The 26,985-nt window shown below is 55.3% G+C and overlaps 4 protein-coding genes across 7 annotated transcripts in view; all 4 read right to left on the reverse strand.

The window, feature by feature from the left end:
• The window catches only part of mettl4 (methyltransferase 4, N6-adenosine), a 216,692-nt gene that overhangs the window by 109,383 nt on the left and 80,324 nt on the right, over positions 1-26,985 (reverse strand). The window lies entirely within an intron of this gene.
• Positions 10,756-13,493, reverse strand: LOC144988405 (cell division control protein 2 homolog 3-like). The gene has a single exon (XM_078938752.1). The coding sequence runs from the start codon at positions 11,893-11,895 to the stop codon at positions 11,008-11,010; it is 888 nt and encodes a 295-aa protein (XP_078794878.1). The 5' UTR covers positions 11,896-13,493; the 3' UTR covers positions 10,756-11,007.
• Positions 23,032-25,080, reverse strand: LOC144988402 (uncharacterized). Of its 3 annotated transcripts, none has more exons than XM_078938749.1 (4): positions 24,384-25,080; positions 24,143-24,268; positions 23,960-24,047; positions 23,032-23,871 (listed from the first exon to the last, which is right to left on the reverse strand). In XM_078938749.1, exons 1-4 carry the CDS (start codon positions 24,445-24,447, stop codon positions 23,577-23,579), a joined length of 573 nt encoding a protein of 190 aa, XP_078794875.1. In that variant the 5' UTR covers positions 24,448-25,080; the 3' UTR covers positions 23,032-23,576. The 3 variants fall into 3 exon arrangements, with proteins under 3 accessions (XP_078794875.1, XP_078794874.1, XP_078794873.1); XM_078938748.1 differs by having other exon boundaries at positions 23,032-23,483; positions 23,557-23,871; positions 23,960-24,268; XM_078938747.1 differs by having other exon boundaries at positions 23,035-23,483; positions 23,557-23,871; positions 23,960-25,080.
• LOC144988403 (uncharacterized) lies at positions 25,160-26,847 on the reverse strand. 2 transcript variants are annotated; one of them, XM_078938751.1, is made up of 4 exons: positions 26,238-26,847; positions 25,931-26,167; positions 25,572-25,841; positions 25,160-25,428 (listed from the first exon to the last, which is right to left on the reverse strand). In XM_078938751.1, the coding sequence occupies exons 1-4, from the start codon at positions 26,584-26,586 to the stop codon at positions 25,304-25,306; spliced, it is 981 nt and encodes a 326-aa protein (XP_078794877.1). In that variant the 5' UTR covers positions 26,587-26,847; the 3' UTR covers positions 25,160-25,303. The 2 variants fall into 2 exon arrangements, with proteins under 2 accessions (XP_078794877.1, XP_078794876.1); XM_078938750.1 differs by having other exon boundaries at positions 25,160-25,841.

Raw genomic sequence — 26,985 nt, forward strand, 5'->3', positions numbered from 1 at the left:
TCCGACGCTCAGGGCCTCCCGGTAAAGGCCGAGGACTCGCTCTGTGCCGAACAGTCCACACAGACCTGAGAAGAGCGCTCGTTCCTGCTCGGGGTCCACGCGAGGCACGTTCCTCATCCCGGTGAAGTGACCCAGGTGTTCGGCGTGCACTCTCAACACCCTGTCGGGGAACAGGGCCGGGCAGTAGACATGCAGCGTGACGGGCGATCCGAGGAGCACGGGCGCGAAAGCTTCCACGGGGCACGGGTAAGCGACGGCGGAGTCGTGCGGTCCGGTTGCCACGCAAAAGCAGCCCTCGTCCAGGCTTACCTTGAGTGCCTCCACAACCACGCCGTGTGCCATAACAAAATTAGACAGGGTTCTCGGGACAGTTCGAGCGTTCGAGCTCAGCTGGTCAGGCTGCTGACGAGCAAGGCCAAAGCTCCGGTGGAGGATTACGGCGAAGCCTACTCGCTGTGCTCTAACCTTTGGGATTCGACTCTGCGCCCCGCGCTGGTCGGCTCAGACGGTCTGTTTGGAGAGGGGACTGTGCCCGACTGCGACGAGCTGTCCAAGCTGAGGGGGCGCGAGGCAATGCTCAGGGTGGCTCTGCTTGTTGACTTCTACAGGTTCCAAGCAGAAGATCTGTTCTTTGACGAGTCGCACTCTTCGCACAAGGCCCTGGCCCTCAGACTGGAGGCTTTTAGGCTCATCTCGGACCAGCGGGCAGAGGGCAGCTCCGTCGTCCGACCTCCCTCTCGGGAGAAATCGGGAGCGCCTCTCGACGGCGAAGCGGGCCCCCAGGCCAAGTCGCGGCGGAGCCGAGCGGGTCTCGGAGCGAACGAACGCGGGAGACGGGTGACACGTGTCCTGCGCACAGCGTCTCCTTTCGCCACCCTCCGGACGACCTCGGCTCCGTTGAGCAGCCGCCCGGAAGGCGACGGGTCGAGCGAAGACCCGGTGAAGTGGTCTCGCTTCTGCTTTGCCCCCAGGAGACGGTCGTACCACTGCAAACTCGTCAGAGCATTTCAGTGCGTGAAGGCCTCGGGCCACTCGATGCTCGCGCTAAATTCGGAGTGGCCCTTGAGCTGCTATTACAGGCTGGCCGCCGCTTACACGACGGACCGGCCGCTCGAGATGGCCGCGGCGTGCATCCCGCAGCTCAGGGAAGCAGCGGACATGATCAGCAGGGAGCAGTTCGGGCAGCTGCGAAGCCAGAGCCCCGAACGACGGATGCTGCTGTACGCCGTGTTGAGCTGTCACATAAACTGGATAGACTACAACCACAAACAGATCCTGCTGGCACCCGTGGGGCTTCCGGGTCGGGACCGGGCTCGGGCCGCGGAGGGAGACCTGAGGTGCGTCAGGTGTCTGAAGAACCAGACGTTCCGATCGTCCGAAGTGAAAGGCAACCCCAGGAACATCGACGTGGCGTTCGATTTCGAACAAATGAAATTCGTCTCGTCCTGCTGCGCGGCCCCGGTGGCGAACGTGCCGCTCAGCACGTCGACCGTGAACACGTGCACCTTCACCGACCTGAAGCAGATGTACACCGTGTGCCCCGCTTGCAAACAGACCATTTTCTCAGAAGTACTAGTGGATTTGGAAACGCTCCACACGCGCTGCGTGTTTTGCGCATCAAACCGAATCGGCACCTGAGATCCCGTCGTGTCCTCCTGCCCCTCCCTCCTTGACCCTCCAGATGGACCGGGAACCGGGGACCGAGGCGTCAGTGTTTCGAAGCGTCTGCGAGCTGCCCGACCCGACGTTTCGGGACATAATGGACAGACACTACGGGAGCGAGGCCCGCTTCGCCTCTTCTCGAAGACCTCGCGGAGGGCCCGCTCTGAAGACGGGCAAGTACGACAACCTGTCCGCGTACCTGGACACCGTGTATGTGCTGGGAAGGAGGGAGCGCGTGATCGAGGAGATAGTCCGAGCTCACAAGAGCTTGGCGGTCGTCGAAGAGGACCCAGCTCCGAACGAAGGCAAGATCCCGGAGGAGGCGTCCTCGGCAGGAGCGCCCGTTGCTCTTGTCGATCCTCTGCACGATTCGCAGTACTTGGACGGCGTGGCGAGCAACACCACTCTCAGCTTCTACGCGGAAATCGGAGGGGAGCGTTGGGACGAGGACCGCCCGGGAGGGTGTGAGGCATGAGAGCCTGGGCTCGGGACTCCCGATCTCAGGGGGAGAAAGACGTCAGGCTGACGCCCTGCGATATCACGACGCCGCGTTGGTGTCATTGTGTTTCTGTGTGCTGCTTGTGTAATTTTTGGTTGGTTTTGGAACACGCTTTTGATGGTTCGAGTCAAATAAAAGACACAACATTACAGTCTGTGTGTAGTTCACTTCAGTATAGTTCAGTGCGTTTCGAGTATGCTCCAGGGGCTCTCATAAACTCAGCCATTCAAAGTGGCAGGTTTCCTCGCACAGAGTGAGGTCACCACGTCGCGTTAGGCCCCTTTTTAGGTAAAATACGTGCCACTTAGTACGCTGACCTTCCCGGACCCGAAACCGTACACCGTCTGCCCCGCTTGCAAATAGACCATTCACTAGTGGACCTAGACACGCTCTACACACGCTGCGTGTTCTGTTCATGGAAACGAATCGGCATCTGAGATGTCTTCGCAACCTCCTCTCCGAACCCTCCGGATAGAGCGAGCCGTTTCAGCGCCCGAAGGCGGATGGGGACAGCGGTTTGTGGAGTTCGGGGTTCGTGGCTACTACGAGCCGTACGTCATGAGGTATCACGACAGAATGATCGCGACCCTGCCTCGCCCCATCTCGGAGAGGAAGGAACGAAAGCGTGATCGAGGAAATAGTGGACCCTCGCAAGAGTTTAGCGGTCATGGAAGAGGACCCCTCTCCGGGCGATACGACCGACGAAGGGGAACGCAGAAGAGGAGTCCGCGGCAGGAGGGCTCAGAGTGTTCCTCGATCCGCGGCACGCCACAGACCGCTTAGGAGAAGATCGGAGATCCTAGGCGATGCAATAATGGTGCGGAGAAGCCAAAGAACTCGGCGTCGTAGACCACTGATCTACAGAAGAATGGCTCCCACACAAAGAACAGCCCGAATTTCGGGGGTCGTGCGAGACAGCCGAGTCCGAGGAGAGGAACGTGAGCTCGGCACTCCGCAGAGGAGAGGAACGTGAGCTCGGCACTCCGCATACGAGGGAGGATTTCAGGGGGGGGGGGAAAGGACATCGGGAGGCCACCCTGCTATAACGGTGTGGCGGTGCCATTATGTTCGTGTGTGCTGCTTGTGTAACTTTTTTTTTTTTCCTTTGGCACATGTTTTTGACGGTATGAGACAAATAAATGAACAAAAAAAAAAGGTTGGTGTGGTGTTTAAATTGAACTTAAGCTCTCAAGTTGATCCGGGTTTAGACGGCATGTGCGCGACGGGGCCTTCCGAGCCTCAACTGGTTGTGGAGCTGGAGGGGTCCGATGCTCCGGTCCTTCTGGAGTACACGTGGGTGCAGCTTTACGAAATAGAGAAAAGGTTGCCCTCGAGCGTGACGCTCACCGGCCCGAAACTAGGAGGTCCCGTCTTCATCCCAGTCGGGCCCGGCGCTCTGCGAGGCGCGCGCTGCATGGTCCTGAGGGTGGTGTACTCGCAGGGGAGTGAGAGTTATGGTCTGGTGACGGACAGGCATTTCAGAGCCGCGAAGGGACATGCCAAGGGCTACCCGGTGAAAAGGATCTCCGTTTTGGCCAGCGCACCCCTGGCCTGGGTTGAGCTGCGCCACTCCGAGCACTACGACACAGCAGAACCTGGAGCGAGTCTGGCCTGCGGACATGGAACGGATAAGGCTGAGAAGCTAGTGTCCTCGATATATACCAGCTTGAACCGCTTCTCCTACTACACGGTCGCGGCGTCTCGCGACGGGGACCTGTCTGAAAGGGAGAGAGTTGCGCGAGAGGTCACGGTCGCGACCCTGGCCACGCTGGGAGCCCCGCTCGCGTTTAAAATCTTGCACGAACAAAGTCGGCTGACCGTGGCCCGCGCTGCGCTTCGTACTGACGGCAGAGCGTCAGACTCGAGCTGGCTCCCCGACCCCACGCAAGCCGTCTGGGGCACCAGTGTGCTGTGGCGACGAGAGGGTGACGCAGACCCCGGAGCCCTGTCCCGCTGGGTGGTCAACAGTCCCCTGAGGCCTCCTTCACCACCGAGCTCCGGCGTGTGGCTGCTAGCGCATCTCACTCGCTCGGGGATCGAGGTGGTCGAGCCCGAAGGCCCAGACGTCATTTCAGCGGACCGCCAGGTCCGCGCGCCGTACTGGGCTGTGGTGTTGACCGCACTGTGCTGCGGAGCGCTTTCGCGTTGGTCTCGCGAACTGGACCTGCTCTCGCGAGAGCTGCGGAGCGCTGGGATTTCCTGGGGGCGAATCTGCCAACGGTGCGGTTTCGCGAACGGCGTCTGCCCCTCGGCCTGCGAGCCAGCGGCCCTAAGGACTCTGGCTGTGTCTCAGATCGACGGCCTGCTCTTGGGAAAAATCTGCACGACCCTGTGCGCAACGGTGCCGGCGCAAGGCGGGAGGCTCTGCCTGAATCACCGTAGGACATTCGGAGTCAGTGCGGAAGAGCTGAGGGAAGGCGGGAGGCACGGCGGCGGGCTGGAAGGCAGCAGGGGGGATGAGCCGAGAAGCGAAGCCAAAGAACTTCACCGTCGCGCGGAGGCCGAGGAGGAGCCGGACGCTGGCTGGTGGATCTGGCAGAAACGGGCTCGACTCGAACTCAGGGAGAAGGTGCTCGGACGCTCAGTTGGAGAAGATCCCTCCTACCTCAGGTTGTGGAGCAGCTACTACTCGAACGGGAGGGCCGACGAGCTGCGAGCGCAGCTCGGGGGGGCTTCTCTCTCGTCAGACTATTGGAAAGGACTGTCTTGCGGAGTTCTTGGGTATCATATCGGGACTTGTCCGTTCGGGCTCTACTGCGACCTGCTCGACATCGAGGACCGATCCCGCCGTCTCAGCAGACCGCCCGTCGACGAGGAACAGCTATTTGGAGGAAGCCCTTGACGAAGCCCATGCGTTCCATAGGCAATTCGACGCCCTGGCCAAATGGTTCCACAAGAATCTGGCCTACGCCGAGGGCCAGGAGGCGATGCTGGGATTCGAGCTGACATCCGAACTCTGCGTCAGCTACGACGCGGCGCTTCACAGGTTGACGGGAGCAGTGCAGGATATGTTCCGCGACCGGACATTCGTGAGGGAACCTGGGGGACTGGCACTCGCGGACGAAACCCTGGGAGTCGTGTCCGAGATACTCGCCGGGGGAAATGAAGCGGAGGCCGAACGTGGGCAGCGGGCCCTGATGCGTGCCCTGGAATCACTTGAGTCCGCGTCCCCGGGCTGTGGTACATTTCACTGGCCTCAAGCTGAGCCACAGGGCCGCCTCAGTCCCTCACACGTTCGCGCCTGTTGGAAAAGTGTGGTAAGTGTTGGCTGGGTCCTGCATGACAAAGTCCAGAGTTTAGCGGAGCGTCTCCAAATCGCGTCAAGAGAGGCTCGCGACCAGAAAACATACGAGTCCCGCTTGGCTGAGCTGAGCGATCAACTGGGGCAGGTTAGCCTGAAGTACACCACGGACAAATCCGCCCATCAGCAGATGAAAATAGACCTCGCAAAAGAGCACATGGAGATGGAAGCCAAAGTTAGAAAAGCAAACTTGGACTTGTCTGAGCTGCGGCAAGAGTTAAGTTTCGCTGAAAATGTCATAGCCTCGTCGAAGAAGGACTTAAGCGAGAAGGGGCGAGTCCTGGAGAAGCTGCAGAACGAAGTGAAGGAAATGAAAGCCGAAAAGGAGACAGCCTTGATGCTCTCGAAGAAATCGGATGCCGAAATGAAGCGAAATGAGGCCGAGAAGAAGTCCCTGTCAAAGCGCGTAATTGAGCTGGAGGCCCATCTGAAGCAGAGCCGAGAGCTGGCCGCAGAACACTTAGATCGAAGCAAGGTGGAGGAGGAGCGCGCATCAAAGCTCATCGCCAAGCTGCAGGACCGAGAGAAGCAAGCGGAGGCCGAAAACGAGTCCCGGTCGAAACGCGTCAACGAGCTGGAGGCCGAACTGAAGCGGAGTCGAGAGCTGGCCGCCGAGAACGCAGCCGCGACAGACGAAAGTCAGAGCCAGACCAAGGCCCTCCTGACACGTCTGAAACGGGCCGATGAGACGATAGCCGGACAAAAGTGCCTCACGGAAAAGCTCACGTACGAAACAGAGATTCTGAAAGGTATCGTGGCCGTTGTGTGCCAACTGATAGGCGTGGAGAAAAGCGCAGTGGAGACGGAGCTGATCGAAAGAATCCGGTGTGCCGCGCTGTGCTCTGCGAAGAGAGTGTCACGGCTGCTCCGGCACGACTGCGTCAGAAGGCTAAAAGGACTCGACCGCAGCGAAGATGAAGCGATGGGATCCCCCGGAGGCTCGCTGTTCCAGGACTATGAAAATTACATAAGGACAACCGTGTCATCTCTGTGTACGGAGCAAACTCCGATGGAGCACACAGAAGCGTCCTGCAGCGACACCTGGAGAAGGGTGGCCAAGCGAAAGCTGAACCTGGGCTCCCGGCAGGCCAGCCCCACAAGCGAATTGACGGAGGTGGACGAAGGCTCGAAAACCGGTGCGTCCACGCCGACGAAAGTACACAGGGCCGCCTCGTCAGGCGGAGACGCGTTCCGATCAAACTGCGCTTCTTCCAAGCGCCCTGATTTTTTGAAAACGGAGTCCAAGTCAGAAAGATCGGAGCACCTACGTGTCCACTGCGTGCGACTCGGGGAGAGCTCGGCCTCCGTATCGCTGCCAAACATTGTGCGGCATTACACCCATCAAGACGTGAGGCTCATACACTTGGGTGAGAGCAAAAGCGCTCCGAAGACCCTTTGCGGGGTGCTCCAGACCACAGATGATGTCGCCAGGAAATGCAGCGCCGTGGATCTACGGTGCTCGAAAGCGTTCCTACAGCTATCGCAACTTCTCAGCTGCAAGCTGGTCGCTATCTGGTCGCCTTGCGAAGGATACGAGATCCACGGGGCGTCCACGGAGCACCTGTACGCCATCGTGCTGAGTAAAGACCCCGATCCGGCCCGCGAGACGAGGTGCTACATGGTAGCGACGCGTGAGGGAGGCGCAAACCCAGAGGAGCCGTACTTGTACAATTTGGCGAAGCTGACAAAGGTCAAATCTGCACAACCCGCCGCGGTCAACTGTTCAGATCCGCCGCATTGGGATCACGTAGATAAGGCGAGCAACGCTAGCGGCAGGGCGCCGGTGGTGGAGGTTTCGGAAATCACCCTGATCGGAAATTGAGCCGCTGTCACATGAGGGGACCAGTTCAGAGCATAGGAGCCTGGGCTCGGGAACGCTTGTTTGGGAGAGAAGGATGTGGGGCTGCCGCCCTGAGACATTATGTTTGCCATTAGGTTCATTGTGTGCTGCTTCTGTATCCTTTTATTTTTGGAACATGTTTTGGATGGTTGAAGTCAAATAAAAGATAAAATGCTGTAGTCTGTGTGGTGTTTAAATCGATTTCATACCGACGTCCTTGTGTCAAGCGGTTCTGTGCCTTTATTGCGTGCCCTTGCATTTCGAGTTTGCTCCAGATGCGATCATGAAATTCACTTTTTGATCAGACGGAAAGCTCTCCCGTCAGGGCCTTTTTCCTTTGACATACTAATGAGGCTGCGGCAACGGGAGGACGACCCAAGGGGCCGAGAAGAAGAAAGGCAACCTGACCGTTCTGAGATCACGGAGACTCACGGAGACCCTCAAAATGCACAAGCTCCGGTTGGGTGAAACCAACGGTCGCAGAACGCTGATCGTCAGAACCTCATCCGAGGAGACGACTTACGCGGAGCTCGAAGGAATGGGTGGTAGAACGGAAGATGGTCGCTACCCCCTTGACCGCTGCGCTTGTCCAGACGAAGATTTCGCCGGTTGGGACTCTGACGTTGATGCTCTGAGCGGAGCGAATGCTTTGATAGCGGCCGGCATCGCAGCGTTGCCCGTACGGGTGAGGCGCGTGGGAAAGACTCACTTGTTCGTGGAGTACGCGATTGCAACAGAGAAGAACGGAGACCCGGATTTGCGGCGCATGGGGGTGGCGTGGCTCTGCACGAATTACTCCGGCGAAGGGACAATACTTGCCAACGGAATGCACGGCGTCATCCGCTGCTGTGAAAGAAGACTCTTGGAGGGCATTGCCGAACAAACACCCACCTGGACTTTGCTGCACGTCCCCCCTGACAGGGACAAGCACTGGGGCACGAGAATACAGCCTGTTTCTTTGGAGGAGATACGTTGCGTAAAACGCAAGTGAGCACGGCTGGAAAGTGCGTATAAGTCTGCACCAAAGATTTTCAGACAGAATACTGCGACGCCAAGACAACTCTGTGAATGTCCACGGCAAACGAATAAAGAGCAGAAAAAGTGAATGTGTCTGAGTCTTTTTATTTGCTTAAGAAGCTCAACGATATCAGGGTCAGCGAAACAACACGGAATAACACACTTTGAATCTTTTCAGATACAATGTAGTAAAAACACGTTGTTCTTGTCTTGTTTTATTTTTTATTTTAAACAAACACCACAAAAAAAACAAATAAAGACCTCGATGCCATAAGCCTTGTTGCGCATGACCACAGGGCCCCGAGAGAAACCGGGTAGACCGTTCAGGCCAGCGCGTCACAAATTTTGGACAAAGCCCCTCTTTGCTAGTGAAGCAGAAGAAGGCCGGGGCAGAGGTTACAGGGATTTGGGACTGTCGAGAAGACGACGGCGGGGACGGTGGGGATAAGGCCGAGGCAGGGGTGACAGGGATTTGGGACTTTCGAGAAGACGACGGCGGGGACGGTGGGGATAAGGCCGGGGCAGGGGTTACAGGGATTTGGGACTTTCGAGAAGACGACGGCGGGGACGGTGGGGATGCAGCAGGTGATGGCCCCGGCATTGACTGTGGAGGGTCCGCGATGGTTGAAGAAGCCAGAGGATGTCAGGCTCTGTGAGAGCTGCTGGGGTGGGGAAACGTCCATCTGTCGGTAGCCGTCCTTGTTCAGAGCGGCTCGGGGCTCTGATGTGGGCTGAGCGGGGAGCAGCTGATGGGAATTGTGAATAAATCCACAACTTCCGCCGTGGAGGCATGGGCGCCCCTTATAGAAATGGTGGCAAAGGTTCATTTTGAGCTGCAGGCTCCGCAGGTCTCCGTAGCCATGGGCGTACCGACATTTCCCTCCGTACTTGCAGACGCCGTTCTTCGCGAAGAACCAGCACAATTTAGTCTTGTAATTGGCGGAAATGTTCAGACAGTCAGGTTTCTGCTGCGGCATGCCGCCGTCTCTGTAGCAGCCCGATTTGCTCATTTTGTTGGTAAGGGCAGACGTGGGGGATCCGTGATGGTTGATGAAGCGAGAGGATGTCCGGCTCTGTGAGAGCTGTTGGGTGTTCAGAGCGGCTCGGGGCTCTGATGGGGCCAGAGCGGGGAGCAGCTTATTGGAATTGTAGATAAATCCAACCATTTTGTTGGTAAGGGCTGTGATGTCGATGTTGGATATGAAGGAAAGAAAAAAAAAAAGAATAAAAAATCCCCAACTAAATCCTTTCTACGTAGGAGCTGTGTCATAGAACACAGAGAACACAGCCGCTAAAATTTCCTAGTTCCAAAGCTGCAGACGAGAGATGGGGCCAGCTTTTCACCTCGTCAGGTCAGCGTCCAGACAGCCCGACCTTTTCTATTCACTCTGTCTGACCGCAATTGACTCTGTCCGACCGGCGCTAAGGGAGTCCGACAGTCATTCACTCTGTCCGACCGACCCTTAGGGAGTCCGACCACACATCACTGAGTCAGATGGCATCTTACGCTACCAAACCGAGATGTAGGGGAGGGACTGAGAAACGCTGGCTCCGACCTCAGCTCTCTCACACCGATTTCCACTCTGAGAATCCGTCCTCCGCCATGAGAGGCCGACCGAGGCAGGCAGACTCTGACGCCATGCTCTGCGTTCCTCTCCCCTGAATCACCCTGTTACGTGATCTCTCCTGCCTGTGAGCGAGGGGCGTGCTGGGTTTACGCGAGCTGACCGGTCGCGGCCTCTCTTTCGGGCTTGTGGTTGGGATTTGGCCAGGGACTTTTTTTTTTTGGGCAGGGGGGATTAGAATCTGCACAGCGAGTGTTTTCTTCTGCAAGTATAAAAGGCAAGAGTGGAGAGCTGACAGAGGCAACCTCTTCAGGCGTGAGTTGTGTTTGCGCACTGCAGTAAGAAAACTGTTCTTTGTGGGGTTTTTTTTCTCTTGAAGACACAATGACTACCACTTCGATGCTGCATCTGACCCTGTTCGTGTTCGTGCTGTTGACATCAGTGGACTCTTGTGTTTTACATCACAGCAACGAGCCTTCTTACTCGGACGGCGTTCGTCGGCCTGAGATTCTCATGCCTGACCTGGTTCCAATGGAGCCCGTGATGACTTTCGGAAAACTCCACAACACGACAGACTGTATGTATGTATGTGTGCATTTTAGCTACCCGCCTATCGCAAAGCGCTTCTCTCCCAACCAGTGTTCGCTGTCTTCTGTTTGCAGTGCTCAGCCAGTTGAAGGAAACCGTGAGAAAGGCTCAGGAGGAACTGGATAGATGGCCTAGTCAGAGAAATGGAGCCAAACCTCTAGCCCTGTCTCTCGTCGCAGCGGCTGCCACTGTTGTTTTCGCCGCGCTCTGAGACGAAGAGCGGAAGCTGAGTTGAGCCCGAAGCCCTCAAAAGACCCGAGGGCCCTCACGCAGTTACGAAACAAACTACGCCAAGTGGTGTTCCACGTTGAGTGCTACATCCCTTTTCATCTCCATCGCTACAAACGTGTAAGCGTGCTCCCAGAGCGGGCCAGTGGTGCTGAATGATACATCTGCTATTATGGTCAAACGTATTCAAAATAATAAACAAAATTTACACCTGTACGATACATAGAGTCTGTGGTCATTGGCTCATTTTTTTTTTATTGAAAAATGATAAACTCAGACATTGCAAAGCCTCTTGAACTGTGTATTTTTACATGACACCCGTGACGCATTGTTGCAAGACCTCAGCCTTTTCTCCGTCTGTCATGTGGGACAAACGCTTCCATTCCTCATCGTCCAACAGCTGGCGAGCCGTAAGCCTCTTGTCGTGCCTGAGAGCGATTAGGCGGAAGGCGATGCGTTTGGTGTGCTCACACTTCATAGTGTTGGGTATCAGTTCCTGCCTGGCGGGCGTCGATTCCTCCGCTCCCCCGTCGGGATCCGAGGCCGCCAGTGCCATGACTTTGCTCAGAGTGCTGGACCCACGCGTTGCAGCGAACACCACGGCGCCTTCCTTTGCGTCCAGTATCATAGCTCCCAAACTCCACATGTCTACGGCGCACGTGTACTCCGCGGCGTTCCCGCGGACAAACAACTCCGGAGCCCTGTAGGGCTCCGTCACCACGCAAAGGCTCATGCGTCGGGAGTACTGTCTGGCTAGGCCCATGTCGCCCACCTTCACCGTCAGATCTTCCTCGAGAAGCACGTTACTCGGAACCAGGTCCCTGTGTAAGATGTTCAGTCCGTGCATGTACTCCAGGGCGTTCGCCGTCTGAAGCGAGAAGCTGGCCACGAAGCTGAGCGGAGCCGGTGGCTGGCGGTGAATAGCTTTGGTCAGCTCGAAGGGCACGTGAGGCATGAGCATCGCCACCCGATCTTCGTCCATGAAACAGTCCAGGAGCTGTATTATGTTGGGATGACCTTTCAGCGCTGTCAGGCAGGACAACTCTCTCACAGTCGCGTCCTCTATAACGTCTGCCTGCTTGTGACATTTGAGGGCATATTCTTGGCCGTTTCTCACATCTCGCACCCTGTAGACAACTCCGTAGGTGCCTTGCCCGATCACTGGTCGCACTGGGTCTTTGTAGTACTTCTCCATGCGGGAGCAAAAGAAAAACAAGAAAAGGATCAAACGGGCTCCTGAGGAACGTCTCCTCGTTCCCAATGCCTTAAAGTGCGTGTCTAAGAAGCGTCCTCTCGTCCACACCGGTTGTTTCAGTGTCTGACACTGGCCCTCCAGACTTTAAAGCACTCTGAGGGCAAAGCCCCCGGAGGCTGTCAGAAAACAACCACCGGGTCACATCCCAAGGTGCGTGCACAAGAGTGCAGTTCCGACCGCAAAAACAAAGAGTCCAAGTGCCGGTCCTACAAGGTCATGGCACTTCGTGGCTTCAGGTGAAGGGAAAAAGTCAGCGAAGTCATCCTGGTCATGAAGAAAGCGTTAAAAAAAGAACAGAAAGAGGAACAGAAAAAAAAAAAGCAAAACATGAAGACAAATTGTTTCATAACAGCGATAGCATGAAGTTCAACCCCCTAGAGTACAGGCCACTCACCCAACACATCTCTTCCAGCCAGCCTCTGTGCTCTGTGAGCAAGTACGAGGCGATCGCCTCTGACACTGTGTCAGCCAAGAGGGAGCCAGGGCTGCCACTGAACCTGTCCTGATGTTGGCACACCGCGGCCCCCAAACATATCAGACTGACCACACGGCCCCAGTTGATGATCCCGTCCTCGAAAAGGCTTTTCGCGACGTTGACCATCGCGGCATCGGGAAATGAATCACCTAGATCTGAAACCATCTCTAAAGTGGGACACCGGACAAGGAGAGATCACGCTGAGCGTACAGATAACTCTGAAAAAACAGATCTGTTTGTGCTGCTCACCTGTGTATTTCGGTCTGTGAACCTCCAGCACTTCACACACAGCTCTCGTCATAGCATTTACAGCTTCCCGACAACGCGGCCTTTCGACTTCAAAGTCTTGGCGTCGTCCAACGAAGTGCCCCAGAACACCTTTGATCAAAATTCTAATTTCCTCATCCATGCTGAGCTCTGCTCCTCAAATCGCAAAGCCCGACGATTTTCTCTTTGAGCACAGAGGGGGGTAAATAAAAAGCTGTATGAGGAGAAAACCAAACAAACAACAAAGCTACAAGCAAGCCTAGGTGACTTTGAATTCAACCTAGGTGACTGTGATATTTCATTTTCATCACTGTCCGTGCACAAAGGCTCTCTCTGTAGGCTCCGTGTCACTGGGACTCCCTGAATTCAGTGTACACAGGGATCGGCGGTCGTACTCTGACTATCGGTCGGAGTCACTGAGCGACGGTCGGAGTCACTGAACGGCGGTCAGAGTCACTGAGCGGCGGTCGGATGTTCTGAGCAGCGGTCGGACTCCCTGCGCGACGGTCGGACACTGTGAAAGGCCGGCGGACACTGCAAAGAGCAGTCGGATTGTTTGTCTCATGACTGGCCTCCGTGCAAGTTGCTTGCGAGTGTGTGTGCAGTGGTGGTGAGCAGATTTCTCCACCCTATCCCTCCTAGCCTAAGGGTTGGGCCTGTGTGCAGTGGTGGTGAGCAGATTTCTCCGCCCTATCCCTCCGAGCCTCAGGGTTGGGCTGTTCAAAGCATCGAGGAGGTGGGAAACCCCAACTGGGAGGATGTAAGTGGCCTTCGAACCTCCCCTCTAAGAGCTAGAGAGAGAGCAAGGATCAGGGTTGGACTGTTCAAAGCATCGAGGAGGTGGGAAACCCCAACTGGGAGGATATAAGTGGCCTTCGAACCTCCCCTCTAAGAGCTAGAGAGAGCGCAAGGATCTCGCAGGACTTAGGCTGAATTCACCAGAGTGGATTAGGAGAGCTGTTGCTGCTGTTTCCACTTTGTCCGTACGCGCATTCAACAGGTCTTGCTTTCGAAATGGCTACGGTATCGGCGACTGAGGCGGCCGCGTCTACAAATCAAACCTTCGTCGTTTCCAGCAGCCCTCCGTGGTACTTCGATACTGTGGACCACGACGAGGTCTTCACGTGCTCGCACCCACGTGGCGTTTTCGATGCAGTGGTAAGCATGATGACCCAAAAGGAACGGCGCCTGAGCAACGAAGAGCACCTGCGTTACAGGCCGAGGGTTCTGAACAAGATGATCAGAGACGCGGTCATAGCGGACTCTGGTAGGATACCCCAGCGTCCCTCTCGATCTCTCCTGCTCGCCCTTATGGACCTGGTGGACCTTCTGGGAGGGAGCGACTTCGGATCCATCGTCACTTCGGACAGAGCCGGCCTCAAGCAAGTGTTGCTGACGTGCGGAAATTACACGGCGTACTACCTCCCCGCCGAGGAGCTGAGGGGAAAGGATCGGACGGTGGTGCCCGTGGTGACGCAGCACTCGACGAAGGAGAACCTGCTGCGTTACGACCCCGCGAGGTCCATGGTCGGGACCTACATGACAGACATCCCCGGAAACGACGGCGAAAGCAAGGGGTCTTACTTCGTGCAAGAGGTCCTGTTCGCCCCGACCCTGGACAGCCTGAAGCTGCTGAGGAAGGTCGCGGGCCACGCGTTCGACTTTTGGGACATGTCGCTGGAGATGCCCACGCACGTGGAGGCGCTCTGTCCGTCCTTCCAGCAGATTCAGCCTTGTCAACTGCTGATATCGAACACACCCGGGTCCCCCGGCAGGGATCAGAGCAGCCAGGCTGCGTTGGCCTCTCACCTGGAAGATGTGGAGCCGATGTGCTGCGCGCCAGAAGTTAGCCACGCATGGGAGTCCTCGAGCGACAGGAAGAACGAGGGGGACGCCGGCGTTGACTGTTTCGGGGAGGACGCAGTGAAATGCGACCTGAGTCGTTTCACGTACAAAGCCAGCGAACCCCGCATGGTGTACTTCAGGTCAGGAGGGAAAGCGTCAGATGGGAGGCGAAGCAACCTGGTGCCGACGGTGGCCGTGAGAGCGGAGCAGAGACACTTGCCCACGCTGTACGTGTCCACCACGCTCCGGTTCTACAGGCTCTTGAAACGCAGCTGCGTGAAAGGCAACGGAGAGCTCGCGAGCTGCTGGAACGAGACGCTCCAGGAGATGGCCCGGGAGACGTATCTGTCGGGGCAGCTCACGTTCCAAGAAATCAACCAATGGGCGCTGTCTGCGTTCACCAAGCGCGTCGATCCGAACGGGTGGTGCGACCGCATACCCAAACACGTGGAGAGCAAGTTGGCGGACCCCAGGATGATCGAAATCGCTGAACTCGCCATCACGTTCATGAACGCCAAGATCCCAGGCGCATTCGCCGTGGCCGAGCTGCTGCACAGTCCACTTGGGAAGCTGCAGAGGTACTGCGAGTTCCTTAGCAGGTACGCCTCGGACGCTACGTTCAGAAAAAGCGAGCGGGATAGGTTCGCTGCCTCGGTCATGGAGCTGATCAGGAAGGAGTGCGGTTCGCTCGCTCGGCAGTTGCGCTGCTACAGCCAAAACCGGAAAGACGCCGATCCCGAGACGGCCCGCCGAGCGAAAGCCTGCGCCGAAATGGTGGACAGAGAGCCCTGGGAAGTGAACAAGATCCAGAAAGACTGGTACACCATGTGCAAACGCGACCAGTGCAACAAGGAAGACAAGGAAGCGCAAGCCCACGCCAAGGAGGTGAACGCGGCCGCCAAAGTGGCGTTCCTGAAGCTCAAAGTTTACTGCAGCAAGCTCAAGAAACTGGGGATCAACGCAGCCCGCTTTGACGGTGACATGGGCGGCAGAAATCCCGCTTCCGGAGAGCCGGTCGAGCCAGGCGAGGGATGTAGACAGCCCCCGAACGACCGCTCGGAGCTTTTCAACCCCATCCCAGAGCCCGTCCCGGTTTCGACATGGATGAAAAACTTGTCCGTGTTGCTCCTGAGCTACCCTTGGTTGCACGACTCCTTGGGGTACCAGAGAGAGGCCGTGTGCAAGCTCCTGAACCTGGACAGCGCTCTCCTCGGCGAGGCGAACAGGGAACTCTTGAGAGAATGGGTGGCGTACAACCAGGGCACGGTCAACGAGCTCCGCAGGCGCGGCATCAAGGATCGCCTGAGCCGAGCGTTGATCCAATGCTTGGAGTCCCAATCCACGCAGAGGTGGAGCGACAAGGTGGCCCGGTCCTTCGCGGCACTCCAGCGCAAGGCGGCGTCCAGGCGGGTTCCCCGAAGGCACCTCTCCCCGCCGCCGCCAGTCAAGAAGCCCGAGAGGAGTTGCCGCCAGACCGTCGGCAGAGCTCGACGTCGGTTGTCCCCCTGGGCCGAGAGCGTCCGAGCCTCGCGGTCTCCGGCGACCAAGAGGAGAAAGGTCGGGCGCCGCCAGAGAAACAGTTTTTTACTGAGCGAAGCCGAGGAAGACAACGGCCTGGAACCTCTCAGCTCCGAAAGCGAGGAAGAGCCGGAGTATTTGAGCGACAGGGACACGGAGAGCTCTTCGGATTGCGACAAAAGCTCAGACGACTACGATCGCAGCGACAGTTTCATAGACGACGCATCGTCGTCCAGCGAAGAAGACATCGAGGCGGGAGAGGACAACGTCGCCAGGGCCAAGAGACGCGAGGACGGAGTTGACCGTCCGTACTGCGTGTCGCGACCTTCCTCGCCCAGTAGCGCGTACAGACAAAGAGCTGGCGAGGAAGCGGGCTCCAAGGCCAGGTGGAACGAGGACGGGGTCGGCCGTCCGTATTGCGGGTCGCAGCCGTCCTCGCCCTCGTGCAAAAGCGACCGGCGGGGCTACAAGCGCGCACTCAGCTCGGACAGCTCGGAGACGGAAGGCCCATGGGCGATGCGAGTCTCCGCGAGGCCGAAAGGCAGAGGGTCGAAGTCGAGACCCTCGGTCGAGCGGGAAAAGAGGCCGGGGCTCGAAACCGCGCTCACGCGGCGACAACGCAACGACACCGAAGACCACTCCAAGACTTACTCCAGCTGCCGCAAAGACGTAAGACGCCCAGAGAGAGGGCTGCAAAAATCAGCCTCCGGGAAACCGCTGCGTTTCTCTGGCGAGAAAGGCAGAGAGGTCGACGGTCGAGGTTCGAAAAGGTCCGGCGCTCGGATCGCTCGTTCGCGCTCCTCCAGTTCGGAGAGTCGAGGGTCCGCGTCTGAAGGCAGCGGTTGGGAATCCGAAGGGGCCGACCTTTCTGACAAATCGACCGCAGGCCTCCGTTCACGCAGGGAGCGTGAGGCCAGGAGCTCCCTGAAGTCGACGGACCTGGGCAGGCGGTGCCAAACCGTCAGGTCTCGCGGCGAAAGGCGAGAGACCGACGGTCGAATTGTGACGTCGCCGGCAAAACCAAAGCCGATCACGCCGGTTAAACTGAGCTGTTCGCCGGGCAGCTCGGAAGCGAGCGACCCGCAGAGAAAGAGGAGCGCGGAGCGCGCGGGGTCTCACGCCGAGCACCCGCAGCTCACAGAGGACCCAGAGCCCACAGAGAACAGAGAGCCTGGAGCCGATTTGCTCGCAGGAGGGTTCGGAGAGGGACCCGGTCGCCTCTGCACAGATGGCAAGGACGAGCGCAAGGCGTCTCAGCGGCGGCTCTCGCAAGACGAAAGCGATGGAGAGGGAAGCGCCCCGTACACGGTGTGGATGTAGAAAAGGTCGAGGAGTGGCTAGCTCGAGCGGTGGGGGCGGACGAAGAAGACGAACCCGACTCGACCTCTTCGACCTCTCCGTTGCACTCCTGTCTTCAGCCAACCTTCGGACAGAACGCATTGGAGTCACGGTGGACAAAACTGGGGCTCTCGTTTGGGACATTAGTTCGATGCGACCGCAGACTGTCTGGTGCACCGCTTCTACATCCGTGGGATCTGTGTAATTATGTGTGATGAAATAAAAATCAAAGTAAGACGCTTTGCTTTGAGTGTTCTTTCTTTTTTTTTTTCTTGTGCGGTCTCACGGTAAAACTCTGCAGCTCCGATAAGCGTAGAACGTCACACTGCGTTGCAGCAGCGCGGAAAATGCCTCGAGGAATACCAGAGTATACCTCTCCGCTTTTACATTTATTTTTCTAAACATAACCTTTTCTGATCTAACTCTTAGCACAGAAAATGAAAATTAAAAAAAAAATGAAGCAAACAAAATACAGACATCATTCGGAGTCTACACGAGGGTCTTTATTGTCACAATGATCAAATGAACACAGTCATGGGTTTGCATCACCCTATGGCGCACTGGCAGAAAGACACATCGTGAATAAGCCTACGCCCAGGCGGGAGCTTGTCTCCTGTTTCCACTTCGCGTTCTCCAGATCCAGAGAGCCGTGCAAACAGTCAGAGCCGTGACACCGATGGATATCATGACAAACAGTCCTCCTGAGAAGACTGAAAGAGAGCGGGGATAGAAACAGTCAACAAATGGGTCCAAAAACCAAATTAAAATATTGTTTGTTTTTTTTAAAAAAAAATACCACTCGCCTCGCTTAACTTTCACGGTCGCTTTCTTGCTGCTTTCGCCAGAGACTACGGTGCAGACGTAAACCAAGCCTGCGTCCTCGGGCGACAGTAACAAGGAGCTGCGGATGTCGTAGAGCAGCTGCGAGGTCCGCCAGACGGCGGTCGTGGCGCTCAGATTCCTGCCCGACGGAGGCTCGGTGGACCAGGTCAGCTCGGGTTCCGGGTAGATCCCCACCGAACTGCACACGGCGGTGTCACCCACCTGCTCCAGGTGGACTTCGGTGACCGGAGCTGCTTTGAAACGAAGACAGAGCTCAGCTCAACCTGTTTTCTTCTAGGCCCAAGCGGCCCCCTCGAAAGGGACCGCCGGCCCCTCTCACCTTCAGCATCCCTCGTCGCATCATTGTCTCTTTCGTGAGTGGCCTGGGTGTCGTCCAATGTCCAGCTGGATGGAGGACGCTCCGTTGGCCGGGTCAGATCGGGTTCCGGATTGATCCCCTCATAACTGTAATTGAAGGCGTAGTCTGGGTCGTAATAGATGTCGTAGTACACCACCTCCTCATTGACTTTTTGTGTGAGCGGTGAACAAAAAAAAAAAAAGAACTTTTAGTCAACGTCACGATACTGCATCTCAACCCGTAGTGTGGAATTCGCCATCCCCTGTTTTCGCTTTGCTCCAGCCGCGTTGCGCTGACTGTTTGGGTTATGACGATCGCGCTCGTACTCGGAACAATGTCAGCAAGCTTACAGAGCACTCACCCGCCACGCTCTGGGTCCGCGCGACAGTCAGAAGTAGCCACGGTAAGAATGGGAGCCCTGTCATGGTTTAGCTGCTCAGATGGCCGAGGCCCGATCGAGTAGGGTTGGGGTCGCGGAGTCTGCTGCGGGAGACGCAGAAGGACCTTTCGACCGTTGTCGCTCGCCGTCTGCTTCACTTTCGTCCGAAGGGACGCTCGCAGAGCCCGGTGAAGCAGCAGCAGACGTTCGTTGATTGACGCAAACACTATTCCACTTTGCACCACTCGATCACACCCGAAGACCGTTCCGACACGTCACGCAGAATTCCCCGAAGGCAGGTCGCAAAGTCGGGTTACCCGGTGTGAAGAATAGTTAGAAACTGCCTTTAACTTTTATTACACTAATGGTTTAAACTTAATTCACTGAGCATGTATTGTCATCTCAAAATTATATTACATTTGAAGAAAGCACAGCCAAACTATTGTTCTAACAGTTTCTTCCCATACTCCCTCTTTTCTGTGCATGTTTTCTGCTGAGCAGGCCTCAGACTTATCTTCACTTTAGCCTTGGAGCTTCCCTCCAGCAGTAACCTGTGGGCGTGATTTTCACACGAAGATCCTCAGACCATCTTCTGAATATGCTAATGCAGGGTTTTTATACCAAAGCCCATCCCTGAGCTCGTTGGTTCGGACTTTGAATGTACCATGTTCATGTCTGTCCCCTTCGTGTTTGTGCGAAGTAAAACCTCCACAAAAGCTAAGTTTTGTCTCTGAGTCGTTATTCATTCATTTCTGTGTGCTGGAAACTGAAAAGGGGAAACGAACCAACCTAATAATAATATTTTTATTTAATACAGTCCTTTCTAGATAATCCAGTTTCCTCACATTTGGTCCTTCGAGGCCGGCCGGCGCGCGCCTTGGACATCGCTGGAACCCCTGGGGGGGGGGTTTTCCTGAAAACCGCGCGGTCTGAGACCACGGCCTCAGCATTGAACCATCGGCCCTGCCCCTGGATCCGGTGGTGCCCTCGGCGTCGTCAGGTCCCTCATCAAATAACGAGGTTATTTGATCGAAGTGAGTATGCAACACAGAAAGTCTGTCCTCTCTTTACTTGCTAGGGTTTTATGTTGACTGTGTCTGTGTCTTGTGTGTGGGTGCCTCATCTCTTGGGAAAGAACAGAGAGAGCCGTGAGCAGTCACAGTGCTGCGCGTGCACGCTGACCACAGGAGCGCCTGCAGTCAGCCTGCTGCGGGTGCATGTGTCCTCCTTCACGGGAGATGACAGGGAGAAGTGTGTAGCATAAGAGAAAAACCCGTCGGAAGCTGTGTGTCCCCGACGTAGGGATAGATTAGGTTGGAACCCGTCGGAAGCTGTGTGTCCCCGACGTAGGGATAGATTCGGTTGAAACCCGTCGGAAGCTGTGTGTCCCCGACGTAGGGATAGATTAAGTTGAAACCCGTCGGAAGCTGTGTGTCCCCGACGTAGGGATAGATTCGGTTGAAACCCGTCGGAAGCTGTGTGTCCCCGACGTAGGGATAGATTCGGTTGAAACCCGTCGGAAGCTGTGTGTCCCCGACGTAGGGATAGATTAGGTTGAAACCCGTCGGAAGCTGTGTGTCCCCGACGTAGGGATAGATTCGGTTGAAACCCGTCGGAAGCTGTGTGTCCCGACGTAGGGATAGATTCGGTTGAAACCCGTCGGAAGCTGTGTGTCCCCGACGTAGGGATAGATTCGGTTGAAACCCGTCGGAAGCTGTGTGTCCCCGACGTAGGGATAGATTAGGTTGAAACCCGTCGGAAGCTGTGTGTCCCCGACGTAGGGACAGAATCGGTTGAAACGTGCTGTCGGCTGTGTGGACGGCTTAGGGACAGATTCGGTTAAGGCGCGTCGTGCACGGCATTTGGGAATAAACGGAGCTCCGGGGAATTCATGTGTGTGTAACGTTTTTTTTATGTCTCTGTCTGTGTCTGACTGTGCTTTCTGTGACGGCTCCTGTGGTGTGTGCTCGCTTTGATTAATGCCTCGTTCTAAAACAAAATAGTGACTCAGTTGACAAATAATTAGGTTTCTTTTCTGATTCTCCAAGCTTTTTCTGCTGATTAGATTCAGCGCTGGAGAATCCGGGTTACTTGGGTGGGAACTCTGGTTTGTGATTGAAATTGAGAAGCTGGTTCTCAGGACAGCCACATCCGCAAGGGATTTAGCTCTTGTAGAAGCATGGTGTGGTCTATGAATTCCTGAGAACGTTGTGGCTGATCGTCATTCATAAACCTAGACAAGATGGGTGGGACTCATTCACAAAATCTCACTAAAAAGAAAGAAAGCACATTGCTTAGGTCCAGAAAACTTTTCATAAAGTTTGGAAGTATGTGGGAAGTCAGGATCAGACATAAATCAAGTATTTGGATAAATGGGTTAAAGATTATGGATTTCATAGAAAGTTAAGCAGCCTCAGAGTGCAGGACAGAGCAGAAGGAGGGGGGAGCAGCTTCACAGATCAGAGTGCGCGTGCCCGAGCCTGCAGACAGGCTGATGAGGACTCGCAGAAAGGAGGGGTGATTTCTCCGTTGTAAGCAGGTGTAACAGCTTTCTCTGCTCTCCGAATAATGATAGGACGTGTTTTAGTGTGTATTTTAGTGTTTAGGATATGGAATAGGGTAGATGTTCAGAAAAAAGCTATAGAAAGTATCATTTCTTACAAAGCAGCCGTGGATCAGTTTGTGCAGGACAGACCTCCCACTTGTATAAACATGATCAGACTCGGATGGCTGGTGCAGCCTTTCCTTTTTTTAGTATATGCACTAGTTCTCTAGTGCTCAATGTCAGCAAGCTTACAGAGCACTCACCCGCCACGCTCTGGGTCCGCGCGACAGTCAGAAGTAGCCACGGTAAGAATGGGAGCCCTGTCATGGTTTAGCTGCTCAGATGGCCGAGGCCCGATCGAGTAGGGTTGGGGTCGCGGAGTCTGCTGCGGGAGACGCAGAAGGACCTTTCGACCGTTGTCGCTCGCCGTCTGCTTCACTTTCGTCCGAAGGGACGCTCGCAGAGCCCGGTGAAGCAGCAGCAGACGTTCGTTGATTGACGCAAACACTATTCCACTTTGCACCACTCGATCACACCCGAAGACCGTTCCGACACGTCACGCAGAATTCCCCGAAGGCAGGTCGCAAAGTCGGGTTACCCGGTGTCTTTTATAAATGGCAGAGGGGCGACAAGCTCACACCGTTGGAGGCAGACGAAGAAGACTCAACCCCTTTAACCTTTCCGTTGCACTCCTCTGTCTTCTATCTCCCTTCAGGCAGGGCCTATGGAGTCCCGGCGACCAGGGCCCTCGAAGACTCTCCGCTCGCACGGCGCACAGAGCTCTCGCATGATGACCTATTTGGAAGAGCTGGCCGACCACGTTGAAGTGCCTCGCTCGGGGGAGGCCTCCTCATCGAGTGGAAACCGAGACGTCGGGCTTGTGAGCGTCTACTCGCATCGTGGGCGTGCTGACGACGGGGCGAAGCGGACGAAGACCGAAAGCTTGTGCTTACGCTTCCACACTCCCTCGGTTGACGAGAGCACAGACTCTGACCTGTGCTCCGCTTCGACGGCTGTAGTGCCCGATGCAGCATCTCAGTGTGATCACGTGTGATGAGATACAAAATAAAATCATGTCAGACGTTTGCCCTGTGTCTCTTTTCCTTGTCTGCACCGTCTGAAGCGATCGGCGCGTCAGGTTCGCGCTCGGAGGACCCGAGTGACCTCAAGCAGAATCTCTGGGGCCCTGCTAGGCGTAGCCACATTGTGCAAAGTGCCTCATAGCATTTTCTTGTCCTTTATATAGTTTTTGTCCTAACCACACTTTTTCAGCACTGAAAAGGATAATAACGAAAACAAAACAGAGACATCTTTCAGAGGTGGACTCGATGGTCTTTATTGTAACGGTGATCAAATGAACACACACATGGGTTTATGTCTTATGAAGTAAGTCACTGAGGTTGGTAGATGCAGGAGCCAATCCCCTTTTCATCTTTCGTCGCATCCTCCAGACGATCGCGCAAATCGCGAGAGCAGCGAGACCGATGGGGATAAGGACAAACAAAACACGAGTTGATGGTGTCCATCAGCTTTTGCAAATAATAAATTCAATTGTTAAAAATAAATAAATAAGAGCACCACTCACGTAACTGATATTAAATGCAAATGTTAAAGATAAATAAATAAATAAATAAATAAATAAATAAATAAATAAATAAATAAATAAATAAATGAATAAATGAATAAGAGCACCACTCACAAAACTGAATTTTCACTGTCGCTTTTTTGCTGTTTATGCCAGAGGCTACGGCGCAGCTGTAAACCAAGCCAGCGTCCTCAGGAGACAGTTCCACGGTGCTGCGGATGTCATAGAGCATCCGTGAGGTCCGTCGTACGGCGGTAGTGGCGTTCAGAGTCCTGCCCGACGGAGGCTGGGTGGACCAAGTCAGCTCGGGTTCCGGGTAGATGCCCTCCGAAATGCACACAACGGTGTTGTCAACCTGCTCCAGACGGACTTTGGTGACCGGAGATGCTGCAGAAACTAAAAGAAGAAAGAAACAAACAAATTTAAAAAAAAAAATTGAAATAAATAAAAAATGGAAAGCCTCTCTCACCTTCCACCTCCCTCGACGCTTTATCGTCTCCTTTGCCAGTGGCCTGGGTTTCGTTGGGGTCCACGTCGACAACCTCGGTCGGTCGAACCCGGGAGTCGCTGATTGCGTGGACAGTCTGCGTGGACTGCTGGGGGGTGGTCATGGTGTGTGTCCGAGGAGGAGGCGTCGGGCTGGCCAGACTCGGATCCCGGCTGGACCCCTCTTCCCCGGCTGCGCCGCCGCCGTTCGACCAGCCAGGTGGAGGAGGAGGCGTCGGGCGGGCCAGACTCGGATCCCGGTCGAACCCCTCTTTGGCGTGACCGTCGGTGACAGGAGCTGCCGCGAGACAAAACTCGGACTTAGGGCCGCGTCTTCGCTTAACGGTCACAGGGGTTGACTTAATCACAACACTTGCGACTCTTACCTTGCACCATTACTTTGACGTTTCTGGTATGCCCATTTCTCGAGCTGACAACGACACAACGGTATGATCCCTGGTCTTGAAGCTGCACCTTTGACAGCAATATTGAAGCATTTCCTTCAAAGATCTGATCCTCGAACAAGGAGGTTCTGTTGTTGACATTCCCCCTGTCAGGGTTTGTTATACCATATGTGAGGAAGGGAACTATCTCTGGATCCTTAAACCAGCGCACTGTTATGGAGCCCTCCCTCGGAACACTGCAGGGTAAGATGCAGGTTTCCATGACGAGGCAGGTAACGTCGGTGTCTGTAACTACATGACAGCGGCTTAAGAAAAAAAAAACAAGAAAAACAAAACCCCACACATTTTCACAAAGATTCATCAAAGTTTCACCATCTGCCTTCCACAACACAACGAGTTCACTCACCCTCAGCTCTCAGTGTCCACGCGAGAGTCAGAAGGATCCACGGTCCCAATAGGAACCCTCTCATGGTTTATCCGCTCTGATGACTGAGGCCAGATAGAGTACGGTTGGGGTCGAGGGAGTCGGCGGTGGGAGACACAGAAGGACCTTTCGACCGTCGTCGCTCGCTGTCCGCTTCGCTTTCGTCCGAGGGGGCGCTGAAGTTTAATGGGAGCTCGGGGAGCCTGGTAAAACCGTAGCAGATGGTGGTGATTCAGTCAAACACTGCATTCACGGCGGAGTTATAAGGGCTTCGTTCGACCCGCCCAAATCCGTTCCGACGCTAGATGGGGAATTCCCTGAAGGCAGGTCAGGAAAGTGCGAGTTCGGGGCGCATCCGAGTTTCTCGAGCTACATATTCCAGAGAACTCGTAAGGCGAGAATCGAAAGGGCATGCTCATACAGTGAAGGCCGCTCGATTCAATGGCTGAACCTCTCTGCCATCTTTGTCTGTCTTCTATCTACTTTCACACGTAATCGTGTGAGATGATACACAAAGTAAAATCTAGTCAGACGTTTAACCTGGGTTTCCTTTCTTTTGTTTTTTGCGCAGTGTGAAGCGATGGGCTCGGAGGACCCTACCGACCTCGTGGTGAAACCCCGTTAAGCGTAGGACGGTCACCCTGGGTTGCCGCAAAGCGCTCGAAGGCTCATGGAGCATGCCCCATCCTTTTTTATTTTTTCGTAACCACACTTTGTCATTACTGAAAAAGCAAAAAGAAAAACAAAATACAGACATCTTTCAGAGGTGGACTCTAGGGTCTTTATTGTTACGGCAATCAAACGAACACACACAAGGGTTCACGTAGCAAAAGTAAGCCTGTGAAGTTGGAACAATGCATGAGCAGGCAGATTGGAAAGGTCCGTCGCCGAGAGTCCCACGGTCAGGCGGGAGCGCATCTCCTGGTTCTCCCTAGCATGCTCCATATCCCGAGAGCCAGGCAAATTGCGAGAGCCGCGACACCGACGGGGATCAGGACATAGATCGTCAGAACTTTTCGGAGTCTGCCTGAGGAAAACGAAAAGAAATAAGCCGTGAAAGCGAGAACAGATTGAGGATAGTGACGCCTCTGGCGTTCGTGCATAATCTGAAGTCCAACAGTAGGTGCAAAAAAAAAGAAACTAAACAAATGAACCACTTGCTTCGCACACCTTCCACCATCAAAGTTGCTTTCTTGCTGTGCTTGCCAGAGGTTACAACGCAGCTGTAAACCATGACAGCGTCCTCGTGCGACAGTAACAAGGAGCTGCGGATGTCGTAGAGCAGCAGCGAGGTCCGCCAGACGGCGGTCGTGGCGTTCAGAGCCCCACCGGACGGAGGCTCGGTGGACCAGGTTAGCTCGGGTTTCGGGTAGATCCCTTTCGAGCAGCAGACGACAGTGTCGTCCACCTCCTCCATGCGGACTTCGAGGACCGGAGCCGCTGCGAGAAACGAATCCTGGGCTCAGCGCAACCTGTTTGCTTGGCGGGCCAAGCGTTCCCTCTCGACAGTGACCGTCGGCCCCTCTCACCTTCAGCCTCTTTCGTCGCCCCATCGTCTCGTTCGGGAATCGCCGCTGTGCGGTCACGGTCCGCGTCGACGTTCTCTGTTGTTGGACCGTGGTAGCCGCCCTTGTTGGGAAACGGCTGCGTGGACCACCGGGGGGTGGTCGCGGCGTTCAAAGTCCTGCTGGCCGTAGTGGGCTCCGTCGACCGAACCGGTTCGCGTTCCCGGCTGATCCCCTCCGAACTGTCGAGGACCGGAGCCGCTGCGAGACAAACTAGAATTTAGAGCCGCATTTTCGCTAAACGGTCACCTAAGTCACTCACCGCTCTTACCTTGCACGTTGACGTTGACATAAGTGTATCGCTCATTCTTACGGGTTGTAACGTAGCAGGTGTATCTTCCCTGATCGTGAAGCTGCACCCAGGACAACCGTAGTGAGGCATTACCTTTAGAGACCTGATCCGAGAACAAGAAACCTCTGCCCTTGACATTCCTGAACTGAGGGTTCGCGTTGTAATATGAAAGAAAGGGGGTGCCCTCGTTATCCTTAATCCAGTGCACTATCGGATTGTCTCCTCTCTGAAAACTGCAGGGTAAGATGCAGGTTTCCATGATGAGACAGGTGATGTTGGTGTCTGTAACAACGTGACAGCGACACAAGAAAGAAAGCAGAAAAAACATTTAGCCGGCAACCCTCCCGAGCCCCTCTTCGACTTTGTAACCTGACTACACAGACTCATCGAATCGAGCCTCTCAAAACACAGGCTCATCGATCGTACTCGTGCTAGGAACAGTATCAGCAAGCCTACAGAGGACTCACCCGCTGCGCTCAAGGTCCATGTGAGAGTCAGAAGTAGCCACGGTCTGAATGGGAGACCTCTCATGGTTTATTCTGACGGGATACACGAAAGTATCTGTCAGCAGTCCGAAAGGGAACGCGAGATTTTATTAAGAACTGGCGGGCCCTAGTACCACTGGAGCCAACGGACGGTTACACTACCGTACCCCGTACCCCCGGTGGAGCGAGCGCACAGTTTATCTCACCTCTGAAAATAAAGGAGAACCAGACACCTGAACACA

Source organism: Oryzias latipes, chromosome 20 (genome assembly GCF_053564925.1).
Source record: "Oryzias latipes strain Hd-rR chromosome 20, Olatipes_Hd-rR_3.1".
NCBI classification, from domain to species: Eukaryota; Metazoa; Chordata; class Actinopteri; order Beloniformes; family Adrianichthyidae; genus Oryzias; species Oryzias latipes.